We start from the raw sequence: 15,668 nt of genomic DNA, 5'->3' as shown, positions 1-15,668 counted from the left end.
TGCGAAGGGCTACCAGTTTGATACACACTTAAATAAATTGCCAGAAATAACCAATTTGCTCAATTTACCTTTAACTCTATGTTATTATTAATAATTAATGATATTTACACTTAATTGAACGGTTTAAAAGAGGAGAAAACACAATTTTGAAACATAGTTTATCTTCAATTTCGACTCTTTAAAATTCAAAATTCAACCGAAAAAAAGAAGAGAAAAACTAGCTAATTCGAATCTTTTTGAAAAAAAAATAATAATAATTTATGGAACATCATTAGTAATTTTTCCTGATTAAAATTAATTTTAGAATTTTGATGACATGTTAGGTTAAAATCCAATCTGCACTTTGTTAGAATATATAACAAATTGGACCAAGCTATATTTCTAACAAAGACAAATCATTATTTCTTCTAGATTTTCCAGAACAAAAATTTTAAAAGAAATTCAAAAGACTTTGAAATAAGATTTAAATTTGATTCTACAGATTTTCTAGGTTTGCCAGAATATTTTTTTTGAATTTTAATCATAATAAGTTTGAAGAAATATTTCACAAATATTCTTCGTCGAAAAAACAGAAGCTAAAATGAAGAATTAAATTAAAATGTATTTATTATTCTTTACAATAAAAATTTTTTTTTACTTGAACATTGATTTAAATTGTCAGGAAAGAAGAGGAAGGAATTTAAAAGGTAAAAAGGTATATGTCTTTAAAAATCCTAAAATCATTTTTAAGGTTGTATTTTTTCTCTAAAATTGTCTTTCTGAAAGTTATAAGAAGCAAAGTAAAAAAATTATGAATTTATTTAAACAAGTGAAGACCAAGTCTTTAAAATATTTTCTTGGATTTTCAAATTCTATTTGAGTTTTGTCTCTCTTAGAATTAAAAATGTCGAGCAAAGCGAGACCAGCTTGCTAGTAAATAAATAAAATGTAAAAAATAGAGGCAGCTCACTGGTAAGTGCTGCTATTTCAGCTATTTTTAGAACAGGCCAGTGGGCTACTCATCTGGTCCTTACGGGCTACCTGGTGCCCGCGGGCACCGCGTTGGTGACCCTTGATATAGAGATTTACTGTAAATAAAAAATAATAATAATAATTGGACTTATTTTTAACAATGTAATGACTGAGACCCTTTATGACCCCTAAAGGTAAAATAAATAAAAAATCCATATATTTTGTTATGGTTTAAAAATGAAAAATATCAAAATGGCCCCCACATGCTTTAATTTTTCCGTGTGCGGCCCTCAGTGGAAAAAGTTTGGACACCCCTGTTCTAAAGCTTAGTGATATATAGAATAGAATAGAATATAAAGTACTTTATTGATCCCTGGGGGAATTTCAGCAAATATCAGATATATCAGAATGTAGGTGGGTTTATTTTGTACCCTTCGCGTTCATATTTCACAGTTTGTTGCATTTTTGTTGCGTTTCAATTGATTGTAAAATATGTCGATCGAAAACGGTATGACATTCATATTTTGTCAATATTCAGTGTTTTATCGTTCATAGAAAATGTCCAAAAACTTTTGTCTACTGTTAGTCCTAAGTCACATCAGCACAGTGGTACAGTGGTTCTATTAAGGCTCGTAAAATCACAGCAGCATTATCAGCGCAGCGATTCTTTGAAGGCTCGTAAAATCAAAACCGTAGCACTTATCCAAACTCCTTGAGTATCCGTCAATCAGAAGGGTTCAATCTCTCTCCTGTAGTAGTTTGAAGCCGAAACGACAAACGCGCTCAGAGGAGATAATGTTTGATGTTTGGTGACCGGTTTTAACAAAAATTTAGTTTTGAAGGAGGGATTGCAAACTTCCTATTGATTTTTGCTGAAGGGTGTCAATCTATGAAATGTAGGTCTAAGTGAGACCTACATAGAGGTTTTTGTTTCATGTCTCTAAGACGTCCCTACCGGAAGTTACAAGCAGTTTTGTCTGTGTTTTCCTCTGAGGAGCAGTTTTGTCTCTGTTTTATTCAAAAATTGCGCTAGAGCGCAAATTTGAGTTTTGGGGTTCGTTTTTTTTATTAGATCGCAATATACACCAGTCCTGATGTGTGTGAAAAGTTTGGTGAGTTTTTAAGTATTTTAAGGGGGTCAAATTACAGCTCAAAGAGGCAAAAATGAGTGTGTTTTCCTCTGAGGAGCAGTTTTGTCTCTGTTTTATTTAAAAATTGCGCTAGAGCGCAAATTTGAGTTTTGGGGTTCGTTTTTTTTTTATTAGATCGCAATATACACCAGTGCTGATGTGTGTGAAAAGTTTGGTGCGTTTTTAAGTATTTTAAGGGGGTCAAATCACAGCTCAAAGAGGCAAAAATTTGTGTTTTTAGTACATTTTTGTCTTGAAGGGGAAATTGCCAACTTCCTGTTGGTTTTTGCCCGAGTATGTCAAATTATTAAATGTAGGTCTACGTCTGACCTACATAGAGGTATTTGTTTCATGTCTCTATGACGTTCATACCGGAAGTTACAAGCAGTTTTGTCTGTGTTTTCCTCTGAGGGGCAGTTTTGTCTCTGTTTTATTCAAAAATTGCGCTATAGAGCAAATTTGAGTTTTGGGGTTCGTTTTTTTTTTATTAGATCGCAATATACACCAGTCCTGATGTGTGTGAAAAGTTTGGTGAGTTTTTAAGTATTTTAAGGGGGTCAAATTACAGCTCAAAGAGGCAAAAATGAGTGTGTTTTCCTCTGAGGAGCAGTTTTGTCTCTGTTTTATTCAAAAATTGCGCTAGAGCGCAAATTTGAGTTTTGGGGTTCGTTTTTTTTATTAGATCGCAATATACACCTGTCCTGATGTGTGTGAAAAGTTTGGTGCGTTTTTAAGTATTTTAAGGAGGTCAAATTACAGCTCAAAGAGGCAAAAATGAGTGTGTTTTCCTCTAAAGAGCAGTTTTGTCTCTGTTTTATTCAAAAATTGCGCTAGAGCGCAAATTTGAGTTTTGGGGTTCGTTTTTTTTTATTAGATCGCAATATACACCTGTCCTGATGTGTGTGAAAAGTTTGGTGCGTTTTTAAGTATTTAAAGGGGGTCAAATTACAGCTAAAAGAGGCAAAAATTAGTGTTTTTAGTACATTTTTGTCTTGAAGGGGAAATTGCCAACTTCCTGTTGGTTTTTGCCCGAGTATGTCAGATTATTAAATGTAGGTCTACGTCTGACCTACATAGAGGTTTTTGTTTCATGTCTCTATGACGTTCATACCGGAAGTTACAAGCAGTTTTGTCTGTGTTTTCCTCTGAGGAGCAGTTTTGTCTCTGTTTTATTCAAAAATTGCGCGTAGGCGCAAATTTGAGTTTTGGGGTTCGTTTTTTTTTATTAGATGGCAATATACACCAGTCCCGATGTGTGTGAAAAGTTTGGTGAGTTTTGAAGTATTTTAAGGGGGTCAAATTACAGCTCAAAGAGGCAAAAATGAGTGTGTTTTCCTCTGAGGAGCAGTTTTGTCTCTGTTTTATTCAAAAATTGCGCTAGAGCGCAAATTTGAGTTTTGGGGTTCGTTTTTTTTATTAGATCGCAATATACACCTGTCCTGATGTGTGTGAAAAGTTTGGTGAGTTTTGAAGTATTTTAAGGGGGTCAAATTACAGCTCAAAGAGGCAAAAATTAGTGTTTTTAGTACATTTTTGTCTTGAAGGGGAAATTGCCAACTTCCTGTTGGTTTTTGCCCGAGGATGTCAAATTATGAAATGTAGGTCTACGTCAGACCTACATAGAGGTTTTTGTTTCATGTCTCTACGACCTTCCTAATGGGAGTTACAGGCAGTTTGTTTTTGTTTTTTCCTAGGGGGCGCTAGAGCGCAATTTTGAGTTTTGGGGTTTGGTTTTTTTATTAGATGGCAATTTTCGCAGGTCCTGATGTGTGTGTCAAATATGGTGAGTTTTGCAGCATGTTAAGTGGGTCAAATTAGAGTTTTTTGTGGCGGCGGAATAATAATAATAATAATAATAATAAAACCTTACAATAACAATAGGTCCTTTCGTCCCTTTGCAAAAGGACTCCCTTTAGGATTCCTTTGACAATGGGCCGTGCGGGCCCTAATTAGCTAACCTCAAAGAACCCCAAAATAGCTTAAAATAAGTATATTCTCACTAATAACAAGTGCACTTTTCTTGGTAGGAAAAAAATGAGACCTTTTTGCTCAATATGTTGAAAAATATTCTTAAATGAAGTAAATGCTAGTGCCATTATCTTGACATAATGATATGCGCTCGGCATCATGATTTTTTTTTTGTCATGCTTGAAATAAGACATGATTACTTTAAAAAAAAGTAGTTTTATACTTGTGAGTGTTGATGACACAACAGTTGATATTCTAGTTTCAAGCATGTTTTACTCAATATAGCTCATCAAATCTCAGCAACAAGCTGTAATATCTTACTGAGATCATTTAGGACACTTAAAACAAGTAAAACACTCTAACATAAAATCTGCTTAGTGAGAAGAATTATCTTATCCGACAGAAAATAAGCAAACATCACCCTTATTTGACATATTTCATCTTACTTAGATTGCACTTTTTGCAGTGTGTTCACCTGCGGGATGTTCCAAATAAGTCTTTGATGAGCATTCCTCAACTTTCTCAGTCTTTTTTGCCACTTGTGCCAGCTTTTTTGGAAACATGTTGCAGGCATCAAATTCCAAATGAGCTAAAATTTGCAAAAAATAACAAAGTTTACCATTTGGAACGTTGAATATAAGTTGAAAATGATTAGCAAATCATTGTTTTTATTGACCATTTACACAAGGTGACAACTTCACTGCTTGTGGGGTTTGTACCTTGGTCAACACCGGGTGTGCTCCACAGATGCTGATGGTCCAGAGCGTGGTGGCGGACACCAACAGGCGCACGGGAGAGTCCGAGTGTCAGTTCTACAAGGACCGGCTGCTCTACAGCGAGGTGGGTCTGAGGGACGCCCTCATCGAGCGCTCCAGGACGCTGAGCTGCCACGGAGAGCTGAAGAACAACCGAGGCCTGGTGAGTAGACTCTTACCTGGTCTCTCTCCTCGCTTGTGGGAGTCATCCAACCTCTTGTCTCTCTCTCTCGCTCTGAGAAGAAGCTCCACGTCTTCCTGTTCCAGGACGTCCTGGTCATCACCAGGTCCGTCTCGCTCAACGAGCAGCCCGTCAGCTACCAGCTCTGCCGACAGCCCATCCCCATCCGAGAGCTGGACCTGGAGGACCTGTCGGATGGAGAGATGAGAGTGGGCGGGTCCATCAGGGGGGCTTTCAGCAACAACGAACGCAGTCAGTACCTTTTTAGATAACAAAGTATTCTGAGGACACCATTAAATGTCTTGTTTTACCAATGTCACCGTGTAGACTGCATGGGTGTCAAACTCTGGCCCGCGGTCCAAATCTGGCCCGCCATATAATTAGGGTCCGCCCTGTACCCAGTACAAAGGACTCCCACAGGGAGTCCTTTGTACTGGTTACACAGGAACCTATTGTATTTGTAAGGTTTTATTATTCTTTATTCTTCCGCCGCCACAAAAAACGCTAATTTGACCCACTTAACATGCTCCAAAACTCACCAAATTTGACACACACATCAGGGCCTGCGAAAATTTCAATAAAATAAAAAAACCAAACCCCAAAAATCAAAATTGCGCTCTAGCGCCCCCTAGGAAAAAACAAAAACAAACTGGCTGTAACTCCCACTAGGAAGGTCGTAGAGACATGAAACAAAAACCTCTATGTAGGTCAGACTTAGACCTACATTTCATAATGTTACATCCTCGGGCAAAAACCAACAGGAAGTTGGCAATTTCCCCTTCAAGACAAAATTGTACTAAAAAAAACTCATTTTTGCCCCCTAGGAAAAAACAAAAACAAACTGGCTGTAACTCCCACTAGGAAGGTCGTAGAGACATGAAACAAAAACCTCTATGTAGGTCAGACTTAGACCTACATTTCATAATGTTACATCCTCGGGCAAAAACCAACAGGAAGTTGGCAATTTCCCCTTCAAGACAAAATTGTACTAAAAAAACCTCATTTTTGCCCCCTAGGAAAAAACAAAAACAAACTGCCTGTAACTCCCACTAGGAAGGTTGTAGAGACATGAAACAAAAACCTCTATGTAGGTCAGACTTAGACCTACATTTCATAATTTTACATCCTCGGGCAAAAACCAACAGGAAGTTGGCAATTTCCCCTTCAAGACAAAATTGTACTAAAAAAAACTCATTTTTGCCCCCTAGGAAAAAACAAAAACAAACTGGCTGTAACTCCCACTAGGAAGGTCGTAGAGACATGAAACAAAAACCTCTATGTAGGTCAGACTTAGACCTACATTTCATAATGTTACATCCTCGGGCAAAAACCAACAGGAAGTTGGCAATTTCCCCTTCAAGACAAAATTGTACTAAAAAAAAACTCATTTTTGCCCCCTAGGAAAAAACAAAAACAAACTGGCTGTAACTCCCACTAGGAAGGTCGTAGAGACATGAAACAAAAACCTCTGTGTAGGTCAGACTTAGACCTACATTTCATAATTTTACATCCTCGGGCAAAAACCAACAGGAAGTTGGCAATTTCCCCTTCAAGACAAAATTGTACTAAAAAAAACTCATTTTTGCCCCCTAAATGCGGACCCGACCAACGCTGCTTGCAGCTTTAATTTAATTTGGCCTTTGAGGCAATATCAAATTAACACTAGAGCTGGCCCGCCGGTATTATACACCGCTAATACTGTCATACTTGCCAACCTTCCCGATTTTCTCAGGAATTTCAGTGCCCCTCCCGAAAATCAAACCATTCTCCCGAATTTCTCCCGATTTCCACCCAGACAACAATATTGGGGGCGTGCCTTAAAGGCACTGCATTTATACATAATATATACGGCTTTTGACACACACAAGTGAATGCAATGGGTACTTGGTCAACAGCCATACAGGTCACACTGAGGGTAGCCGTATAAACAACTTTAACACTGTTACAAATATGCGCCACACTGTGAATCCACACCAAACAAGAATGACAAAACACATTTCGGGAGAACATCCGCACCGTAACACAACAGAACAAATACCCAGAATCCCATGCAGCACTAACTCTTCCGGTACGCTACAATATACTACCACAAAACCCCGCTCCCCCCCACCTCAATTTTTTGAAAGTTGATTTTGCACTATTAAGTTATATAAGCGTTGCTTGCTCCATATTCAGTGTTAAAGCAAATCAGTGTAGCAAACTGAGCAATAATGAACGTTTTCTTCATGCACTTTCTCTTGCTACTTCAAGGCTTGAATGTTTGATTCATTCATTATTGTTATTTTATTTTCAAATGTATTATTAGCCTGTGGAAAAAGTTTATTTTGATATTTACCTCAGAAGGCTGCAAATAGAAAAGAGGCATTCAATTTCTATTTAAATTTCATTTGATATGCCCATTGATATTTTTTAATTATTATTATTAGAAACTGGATTTTGGATGTCACTATAAAGTTATATAAGCCTTGCTTGTTCAATATTCAATGCAAAACTTGTTTGGGTCCCTATTATCATCAACGGCGAGGAGGTGGAGAGAGTCAGCTCCTTCAAGTTCCTCGGCACCCTCATATCTGCTGACCTCTCCTGGACCCAAAATACAACCGCGGTCACCCGGAAGGCCCAGCGGAGGCTCCACTTCCTGAGGGTGCTGAGGAAGAACAGACTGGAGAGGCAGCTGACGGTGACCTTCTATTGCTCGGCTGTCGAGAGCCTGCTGACGTACTGCATAACAGTGCGGTACGCCAGCTGCACTGAAGCAGACAAACAAGCGATTTCAGAGGGTCATAAAGTCTGCACAAAAAAATCATCGGCTGCCCCCTCCCCTCCCTGAAGGATTTACACAACTCCCGTTGCCTCAACAGAGCAAAAAGCATCACTAAGGACAGCACACACCCTGGCTTGCACCTGCTACCATGGGGCAGGCGCTACAGGTGCATCAGAGTTAGAACAAACAGCTTCTTTCCCAGAGCTGTCACCATCTTGAACTCTAACTTATAACAATAATCCACCCCTATACAATATCCTACCCTAATACCCTACAGTGCAATATTACCCTTCGAGTGCAATACATCCGACACTGATTGTTATTTATTACTCCGGTACTCTTGTCTTGTACTGTATATTGTACAGTATTTTGTATTTCTATAGTGTTTTGTATATTATACAGGGTTGCTTATTATTTTTATTGGATAGTAGTCTGTTTATTTCAATTGTTGTTGTTTTTTTTCTTTTCTATTACCTCTTGTGTAATTTATTTTTACCCCATATTTGTTCCCACTACCGCACCTTAAATTGGAGTTCTTAATCTCGTTATATGCAAATATAATGACAATAAAGTCCATTCTATTCTATTCTATTCTATTAAAAGTAGGGCTGCAACAACTAATCGATTAAAATCGATTATAAAAATAGTTGGCGATTAATTTAGTTGGATCTATGCTATGTGCATGCGCAGAGGCTACTTTCTTTTTTTTTCTTTTTTTTAATAAACCTTTTTTTATAAACTGCAACATGTACAAACAGCTGAGAAACAATAATCAAAATAAGTATGGTGCCAGTATGCTGTTTTTTTTCCCAATAAAATACTGGAAAGGATAGAAATGTAGTTTGTCTCTTTTATCCGATTATTAATCGATCAATCGAAGTAATAATCGACAGATTAATCGATTATCAAATTAATCGTTAGTTGCAGCCCTAATATATATACACACACACACACACACATATACATATATATATATATATATATATATACATATATATATATATATATATATATATATATATATATATATATATATATATATATATATATATATATATATATATATACACACATACATATATATATATTAGGGTTGCAACAACTAATCGATTAAAATGTATTATAAAAATAGTTGGCGATTAATTTAGTCATCGATTCGTTGGATCTATGCTATGCGCATTTTTATTTATTTATTTTTTTTAAAAATATATATTTTTTAGAAACCTTTATTTATAAACTGCAACATGTACAAACAGCTGAGAAACAATAATCAAAATAAGTATGGTGCCAGTATGCTGTTTTTTTCCCAATAAAATACTGGATAGGATAGAAGTGTAGTTTGTCTCTTTTATCCGATTAGTAATCGATTAATCGAAGTAATAATCAACAGATTAATCGATTATCAAATTAATCGTTAGTTGCAACCCTAATATATATATACACACACACACACACACACACACACACACACACACACACATATATATATATATATATATATATATATATATATATATATATATATATATATATATATATATATATATATATATATATATATATATATATATATATATTAGGGCTGCAACAACTAATCGATTAAAATTGATTATAAAAATAGTTGGCGATTAATTTAGTCATCGATTCGTTGGATCTATGCTATGCGCATTTTTATTTGTATTTTTTTTATTTATTTTTTTTAATTTTTTTATAAACCTTTATTTATAAACTGCAACATGTACAAACAGCTGAGAAACAATAATCAAAATAAGTATGGTGCCAGTATGCTGTTTTTTCCCCAATAAAATACTGGATAGGATAGAAATTTAGTTTGTCTCTTTTATCCGATTATTAATCGAAGTAATAATCGACAGATTAATCGATTACCAAATTAATCGTTAGTTAATTTGATAATTGATTAAAATCGATTATAAAAATAGTTGGCGATTAATTTAGTCATCGATTCGTTGGATCTATGCTATGCGCATTTTTTTTTTTTTTTCATTTTTTTTTTTTATAAACCTTTATTTATAAACTGCAACATGTACAAACAGCTGAGAAACAATAATCAAAATAAGTATGGTGCCAGTATGCTGTTTTTTCCCCAATAAAATACTGGATAGGATAGAAATGTAGTTTGTCTCTTTTATCAGATTATTAATCGATTAATCGAAGTAATAATCGACAGATTAATCGATTATCAAATTAGTTGTTGGTTGCAGCCCTAATTAAAAGGTTAATTTGTTCAAGCTTGGCCCGCGGCTTTGTTCAGTTTGACAATTTGGCCCACTCTGTATTTGAGTGTGACACCCCTGCAGTAGAGAGTTGTAAAGTGGAAAGTGGATTTGCAAACTCAACTGGTTTTTGAACATCCATCCATTTTCTACCGCTTGTCCCTTTCGGGGTCGCTGGAGCCTATCTCAGCTGCATTCGGGCCTATAGATTGCTGGAGAAACAAAGACGTCAGTTGTTACATCTCACTAAAGAAATGACTGCTGTCTCTCTTCCCCGCAGCCAAGAACTTCTTCCGAGTTTCTTCCCACGGCGCCGGTCAGCAGCAGACCCACTGCTTCCAGGCCAGTGACGCCTTCAACAAGCAGCAGTGGATCAACTGCATCAGGCAGGCCAAGGAGGCGGCGGCCCTCAGCGAAGACCCCGGGGGCAAGTGGGCGGGCGACGCGGGTCCGCACCATTCGGGGTCGGAAAATGACCGAGGGATGTGGGCGGAGCTGGAGGCAGGACGGCGTGGCGAGACGTCGCAGTCCAAGATCGAATCGGACAACGCGGAGAGACGCACAAGGGCTGAAGGGACTGACCTTCAGGAGGAGGCGGGGCGGGGGACGGAGGAGGCGGAGCCGAGTGGCGCTGAAGAGAAGGAGCGGGAGGATTTGGTGGACAGAAGTGGCCCAGAGATCATACAATGCTGATATTTGCTGTCAAACTAGCTACAGCAGTGTTTCTCAAACATTTCTTCTTGTTTCTTTCACGCCCCCCCTTAAATTGAAATACGACTAAGAACCTAATAATATTTATATATTTATTCATTCATACGCCCCACTATGAGGACCTACATGCCACCCCCTACTATAGAACAAGTCCTGGTCTAATGGTTCTAGAACAGGGGTGTCCAAACTTTTTCCACTAAGGGCCGCACACTGAAAAATCAAAGCAAGCAGGGGCCATTTTGATATTTTTTTATTTTAAAAACCAATACAATATATGTATAAAAAATATACATTTAGGCCTCCACTCAGGCTTGATCCCAGGGACCCCAAAGGGTTTAGGTCCAAAAAATATTTAAAATGTGTCATTATTCAGTATTATTATCTCTAGATCAACATTAGGTCTATCTGTCAATATAACGTTTTTAAATATTTAAGTCGTATGCTCTTTTTGTCAAAGAAAACCATGTTTTTTTATGGAAAAACACACAAAATATGCAATATTTTCACCCCAAAAATTTTTTAAGTGGAATATTTGAGATTATATAATAATTTGAGCCTTAAAAAGGTCAATAACTCATAACACCATTGATTTTAATTCATTATTATTCTTTGAGCAATGACACTTAAAAACAAATCACACAAAAATTATTGGGGAACCAAAAGGGTCCAACTCATTAAAGTGTTAAAAAAAAATTATACATTTTTTTTACTGTTTACTTTTAACACAATAATCTCGAGATCAACTTCAGATCTATCCGTCAATTGTACGTTGTATTGTTGTTTTTGTTTTTTGTTTGTTCGTTTTAGGACCTTCTTTTTTTTTTAAAAAGCTACATTTTTTATATGGCAAACACAAAATATGCAACATTTTCCCCAAAAAATATCTCAAAGTGCAATATTTAAAGTGACGTAATTGGAGCCTTGAATAAGTCAATAATTCATAATAACATTGATTTTGATTCATTATTATTTAAAAAAAAAAAAAGAAACAGCCTGCATGGCAGCTTTGTGTGATTAGAGTAAACATTGCAACATGTTCTTGTAACATTTCACCTGTTTGGTCTTCCATACCACTTTTTATGTTTTTAATTTTTTTAATCGTATTTTAAAATGGGCCGTGAGGCCATTAAAAAATGCCCCCCGGGCCACACTTTGGACACCCCTGTTTTAGAACTTTAAAGGCTGTGTGTATTTTAGCACAAGCAATATTACTTGGTCATGAATTTGAGCGGTGCTGCCACCTAGCTGGGGGCTTAAGTATCGTTCAAAAATGAAAAAAGACGCTAATACTGGAAGTCGGTTGGGGGGGCGAAGCGTTGACCTAAAGCAGTGATTTTCAACCACTGTGCCGTGAGATATTGTCTGGTGTGCCGTGGGAAATTATGCAACTTCACCTACCGTATTTTTCTTACTATAAGTCACAGTTTTTTTCATAGTTTGGCCGACTTATACTCAGGAGCGACTTATGTGTGAAATATATAGCATGTTCTATATTTTATAGTTATTTGAATGACTCTTACCATAATATGTTACGTTAACATACCAGGCACCTTCTCAGTTGGTTATTTATGCCTCATATAACGTACACTTATTCAGCCTGTTGTTCACTATTCTTTAGACATTTTAAATTGCCTTTCAAATGTCTATTCTTGGTGTTGGCTTTTATCAAATACATTTCCCCCAAAAATGCGACTTATACTCCAGTGCGACTTATATGTTTTTTTCCTTCTTTATTATGCATTTTCGGCCGGTGCGACTTATACTCCGAAAAATACGGTACTGATATGGAGTATTACAAAATTACCCTGCCAAGCTCTACACAGCACAGGCAGTTGACAACAGCACATTATTATGATTATTGATTTGCAACAAATATTTTTTTGGACCAATTACGTAATTTTCGGAGTATAAGTCGCACCGGCCGAAAATGCATAATAAAGAAGGAAAAAAACATATATAAGTCGCACTGGAGTATAAGTCGCATTTTTGGGGAAATGTATTTGATAAAAGCCAACACCAAGAATAGACATTTGAAAGGCAATTTAAAATGTCTAAAGAATAGTGAACAACAGGCTGAATAAGTGTACGTTATATGAGGCATAAATAAGCAACTGAGAAGGTGCCTGGTATGTTAACGTAACATATTATGGTAAGAGTCATTCAAATAACTATAACATATAGAACATGCTATACGTTTACCAAACAATCTGTCACTCCTAATCGCTAAATCCCATGAAATCTTATACGTCTAGTCCAGGGGTCGGCAGCCCAAAATGTTGAAAGAGCCATATTGGACCAAAAATACAAAAACCAAATCTGTCTGGAGCCGCAAAAATTAAAAGCCATATTACATACAGATAGTGTGTCATGAGATATAAATTGAATTAAGAGGACTTAAAGGAAACTAAATGAGTTCAAATATAGCAACAAATGAGGCATAATGATGCAATATGTACATACAGCTAGCCTAAATAGCATGTTAGCATCGATTAGCTTGCAGTCATGCAGTGACCAAATATGCCCGATTAGCACTCCACACAAGTCAATAACATCAACAAAACTCACCTTTGTGCATTCATGCACATTGTTAAAAGTTTGGTGGACAAAATGAGACAGAAAAAGAAGTGGCATAAAACACGTCCTAGATGGTCGGAGAAAGTTGTAAACAAACTAAGGTGAGTTCAAGGACCGCCAAAATTAGTAGGACAAAACGGCGCTCGCCAAATACTTGATATCAGTGAAGCATGTTTAATATAAACAGTGTGCTTTATAACAATTAGGGAGGTTTGTGTCATGTTTGTCCTCCTACAGAAACCATATTAAAACAAAATTATTTTTTTTCCCGCTCATCTTTTTCCATTTTCCATACATTTTTGAAAAAGCTCCAGAGAGCCACTAGGGCGGCGCTAAAGAGCCGCATGTGGCTCTAGAGCCGCGGGTTGCCGACCCCTGATCTAGTCTCTTACGTGAATGAGATAAATGATATTATTTGATATTGTACGCTTATGTGTGAATCATTTCACACATAAGTCGCTCCTGAGTATAAGTCGCACCCCCGGCCAAACTATGAAAAAAAAATGCGACTTATAGTCCGAAAAATACGGTAGGTGGCAGCAGAAGTCGGAACGCGTCAAGGATGGTTTTGTCGTGATCCCAATATGCAGAGCACACCGGGAGACTGCGTGCAGGTAAAAAGGTATGTAAAGCTTAAACCAAAAATTAACAAAAGGCAACTCCCGCTAGGAAAGAGCACTGAAGCATAGGGATGGCTATGTAAAACAAAAGTAAAACTGAACTGGCTGCAAAGTCAACAAAAACATAATGCTGGACGACAGCAAAAACTTACAGCGTGTGGAGCAAAGACGGCGTCCACAAAGCACATCCGTACATGACATGACAATCAATAGGGGTGTAACGGTACGTGTATTTGTATTGAACCGTTTCGGTACGGGGGTTCCGAGTCGGTTAGGAGGTGTACCGAACGAGTTTCCACACGGACATATTAAGTAGCGTAACGCACGTTGTGTAAACAATGCACACCGAGGCACAACACACGGCATGCTAGCAGCTAACGGGCTAGGATAGACTGACCATACGTCCTCTTTTCACCGGACATGTCCTCTTTTGCGGAGCTGTCAGGGCGGAGTTTCTTAAACGCCTCAAATGTCCGGCATTTTGAGTTAGGGTTGCGTGTATTTTCAATGTACGTTCAGGGTTAAGAAGGGGTTAAAAACAAAACAAACAGCAGCATTGGTGAGGGAGGGGCAGAGACAGAGAGAGAGAGAGAGTTATGATAAACGCGCATGCGTCGCCAGGCTCTGTTTTTTATCCATAGACATTTAATTTTTTATTATCTATAGCAGGGGTGTCAAAAGTGTGCCCCGGAGGCCATTTGCGGCCCACAGCTAATGTTTTAAAGGTCCACGGCACATTCTAAAAATACTATTAAAATAAACAAAAACATAACAAAAGTGAAATAAAAAAGGTTAAATGTCATTTAGAAAAAGTTGCAATGTTGACTAATAAAACAAAGCTGTTTTTTTTTTTCTTTCAAACTGTCTTTGCTCAAAACATAATATTGAATCAAAATCAATGTTATTATGAATTATTGACCTATCCAAGGTTCCCATTACTTCACATCAAATATTACACTAAGAAAAATATTTTTGGGGGAAGATTTTGCAAATTTGGTTAATAAATAACTAGGGATGTCCGATAATGGCTTTTTGCCGATAGCCGATATTCCGATATTGTCCAACTCTTTAATTACCGATATCAACCGATACCGATATCAACCGATATATGCAGTCGTGGAATTAACACATTATTATGCCTAATTTGGACAACCAGGTATGGTGAATATAAGGTACTTTAAAAAAAAATAAAAAAATAAGATAACTAAATTAAAAACATTTTCTTGAATAAAAAAGAAAGTAAAACAATATTAAAACAGTTACATAGAAACTAGTAATGAATGAAAATGAGTAAAATTAAGTGTTAAAGGTTAGTACTATTAGTGGAGCAGCAGCACGCACAATCATGTGTGCTTACGGACTGTATCCCTTGCAGACTGTATTGATATATATTGATATATAATGTAGGAACCAGAATATTGATAACAGAAAGAAATGGGGGGAGGGAGGTTTTTTGGGTTGGTGCACTAATTGTAAGTGTATCTTGTGTTTTTTATGTTGATTTAATAAATTAAAAAAACATAAAAATTAAAAAAACGATACAGATAATAAAAAAACCGATACCGATAATTTCCGATATTACATTTTAACGCATTTATCGGCCAATAATATCGGCAGGCCGATATTATCGGACATCCCTATAAATAACCCAAAAATGTTGTTTTCTTACTGTACCGAAAATGAACCGAACCGTGACCTCTAAACCGAGGTACGTACCGAACCGACATTTTTGTGTACCGTTACACCCCTAACAATCAACAATGTCCCCACAAAGAAGGAT

General features: G+C 36.8%; 1 protein-coding gene and 1 long non-coding RNA gene across 4 annotated transcripts in view; one reads left to right on the top strand and one right to left on the bottom strand.

Annotated features, from left to right (window-relative positions):
• Positions 1–12,321, top strand: part of arhgef3 (Rho guanine nucleotide exchange factor (GEF) 3) — an 89,216-nt gene extending 76,895 nt beyond the window's left edge. For all 3 annotated transcript variants that reach the window (XM_062038087.1, XM_062038088.1, XM_062038089.1), the window contains 3 exons: positions 4,797–4,967; positions 5,048–5,237; positions 10,264–12,321. In XM_062038087.1, the coding sequence (XP_061894071.1) occupies positions 4,797–4,967; positions 5,048–5,237; positions 10,264–10,676 (774 nt within the window). In that variant the 3' untranslated portion in view covers positions 10,677–12,321. The remainder of the gene's footprint in view (positions 1–4,796; positions 4,968–5,047; positions 5,238–10,263) is intronic.
• LOC133643477 (uncharacterized) lies at positions 4,775–13,301 on the bottom strand. Its single transcript, XR_009824700.1, has 3 exons — positions 13,260–13,301; positions 10,108–10,195; positions 4,775–5,173 (listed from the first exon to the last, which is right to left on the bottom strand). It is a non-coding gene; the product is annotated as an uncharacterized LOC133643477 (long non-coding RNA).
• Positions 13,302–15,668: the final 2,367 nt, after the last annotated feature.

The sequence above is a fragment of the Entelurus aequoreus genome, linkage group LG26 (genome assembly GCF_033978785.1).
Source record: "Entelurus aequoreus isolate RoL-2023_Sb linkage group LG26, RoL_Eaeq_v1.1, whole genome shotgun sequence".
NCBI classification, from domain to species: Eukaryota; Metazoa; Chordata; class Actinopteri; order Syngnathiformes; family Syngnathidae; genus Entelurus; species Entelurus aequoreus.
The sequence above is the reverse complement of the archived record's forward strand: the minus strand, read 5'-3'. Positions and strand labels throughout refer to the sequence as shown.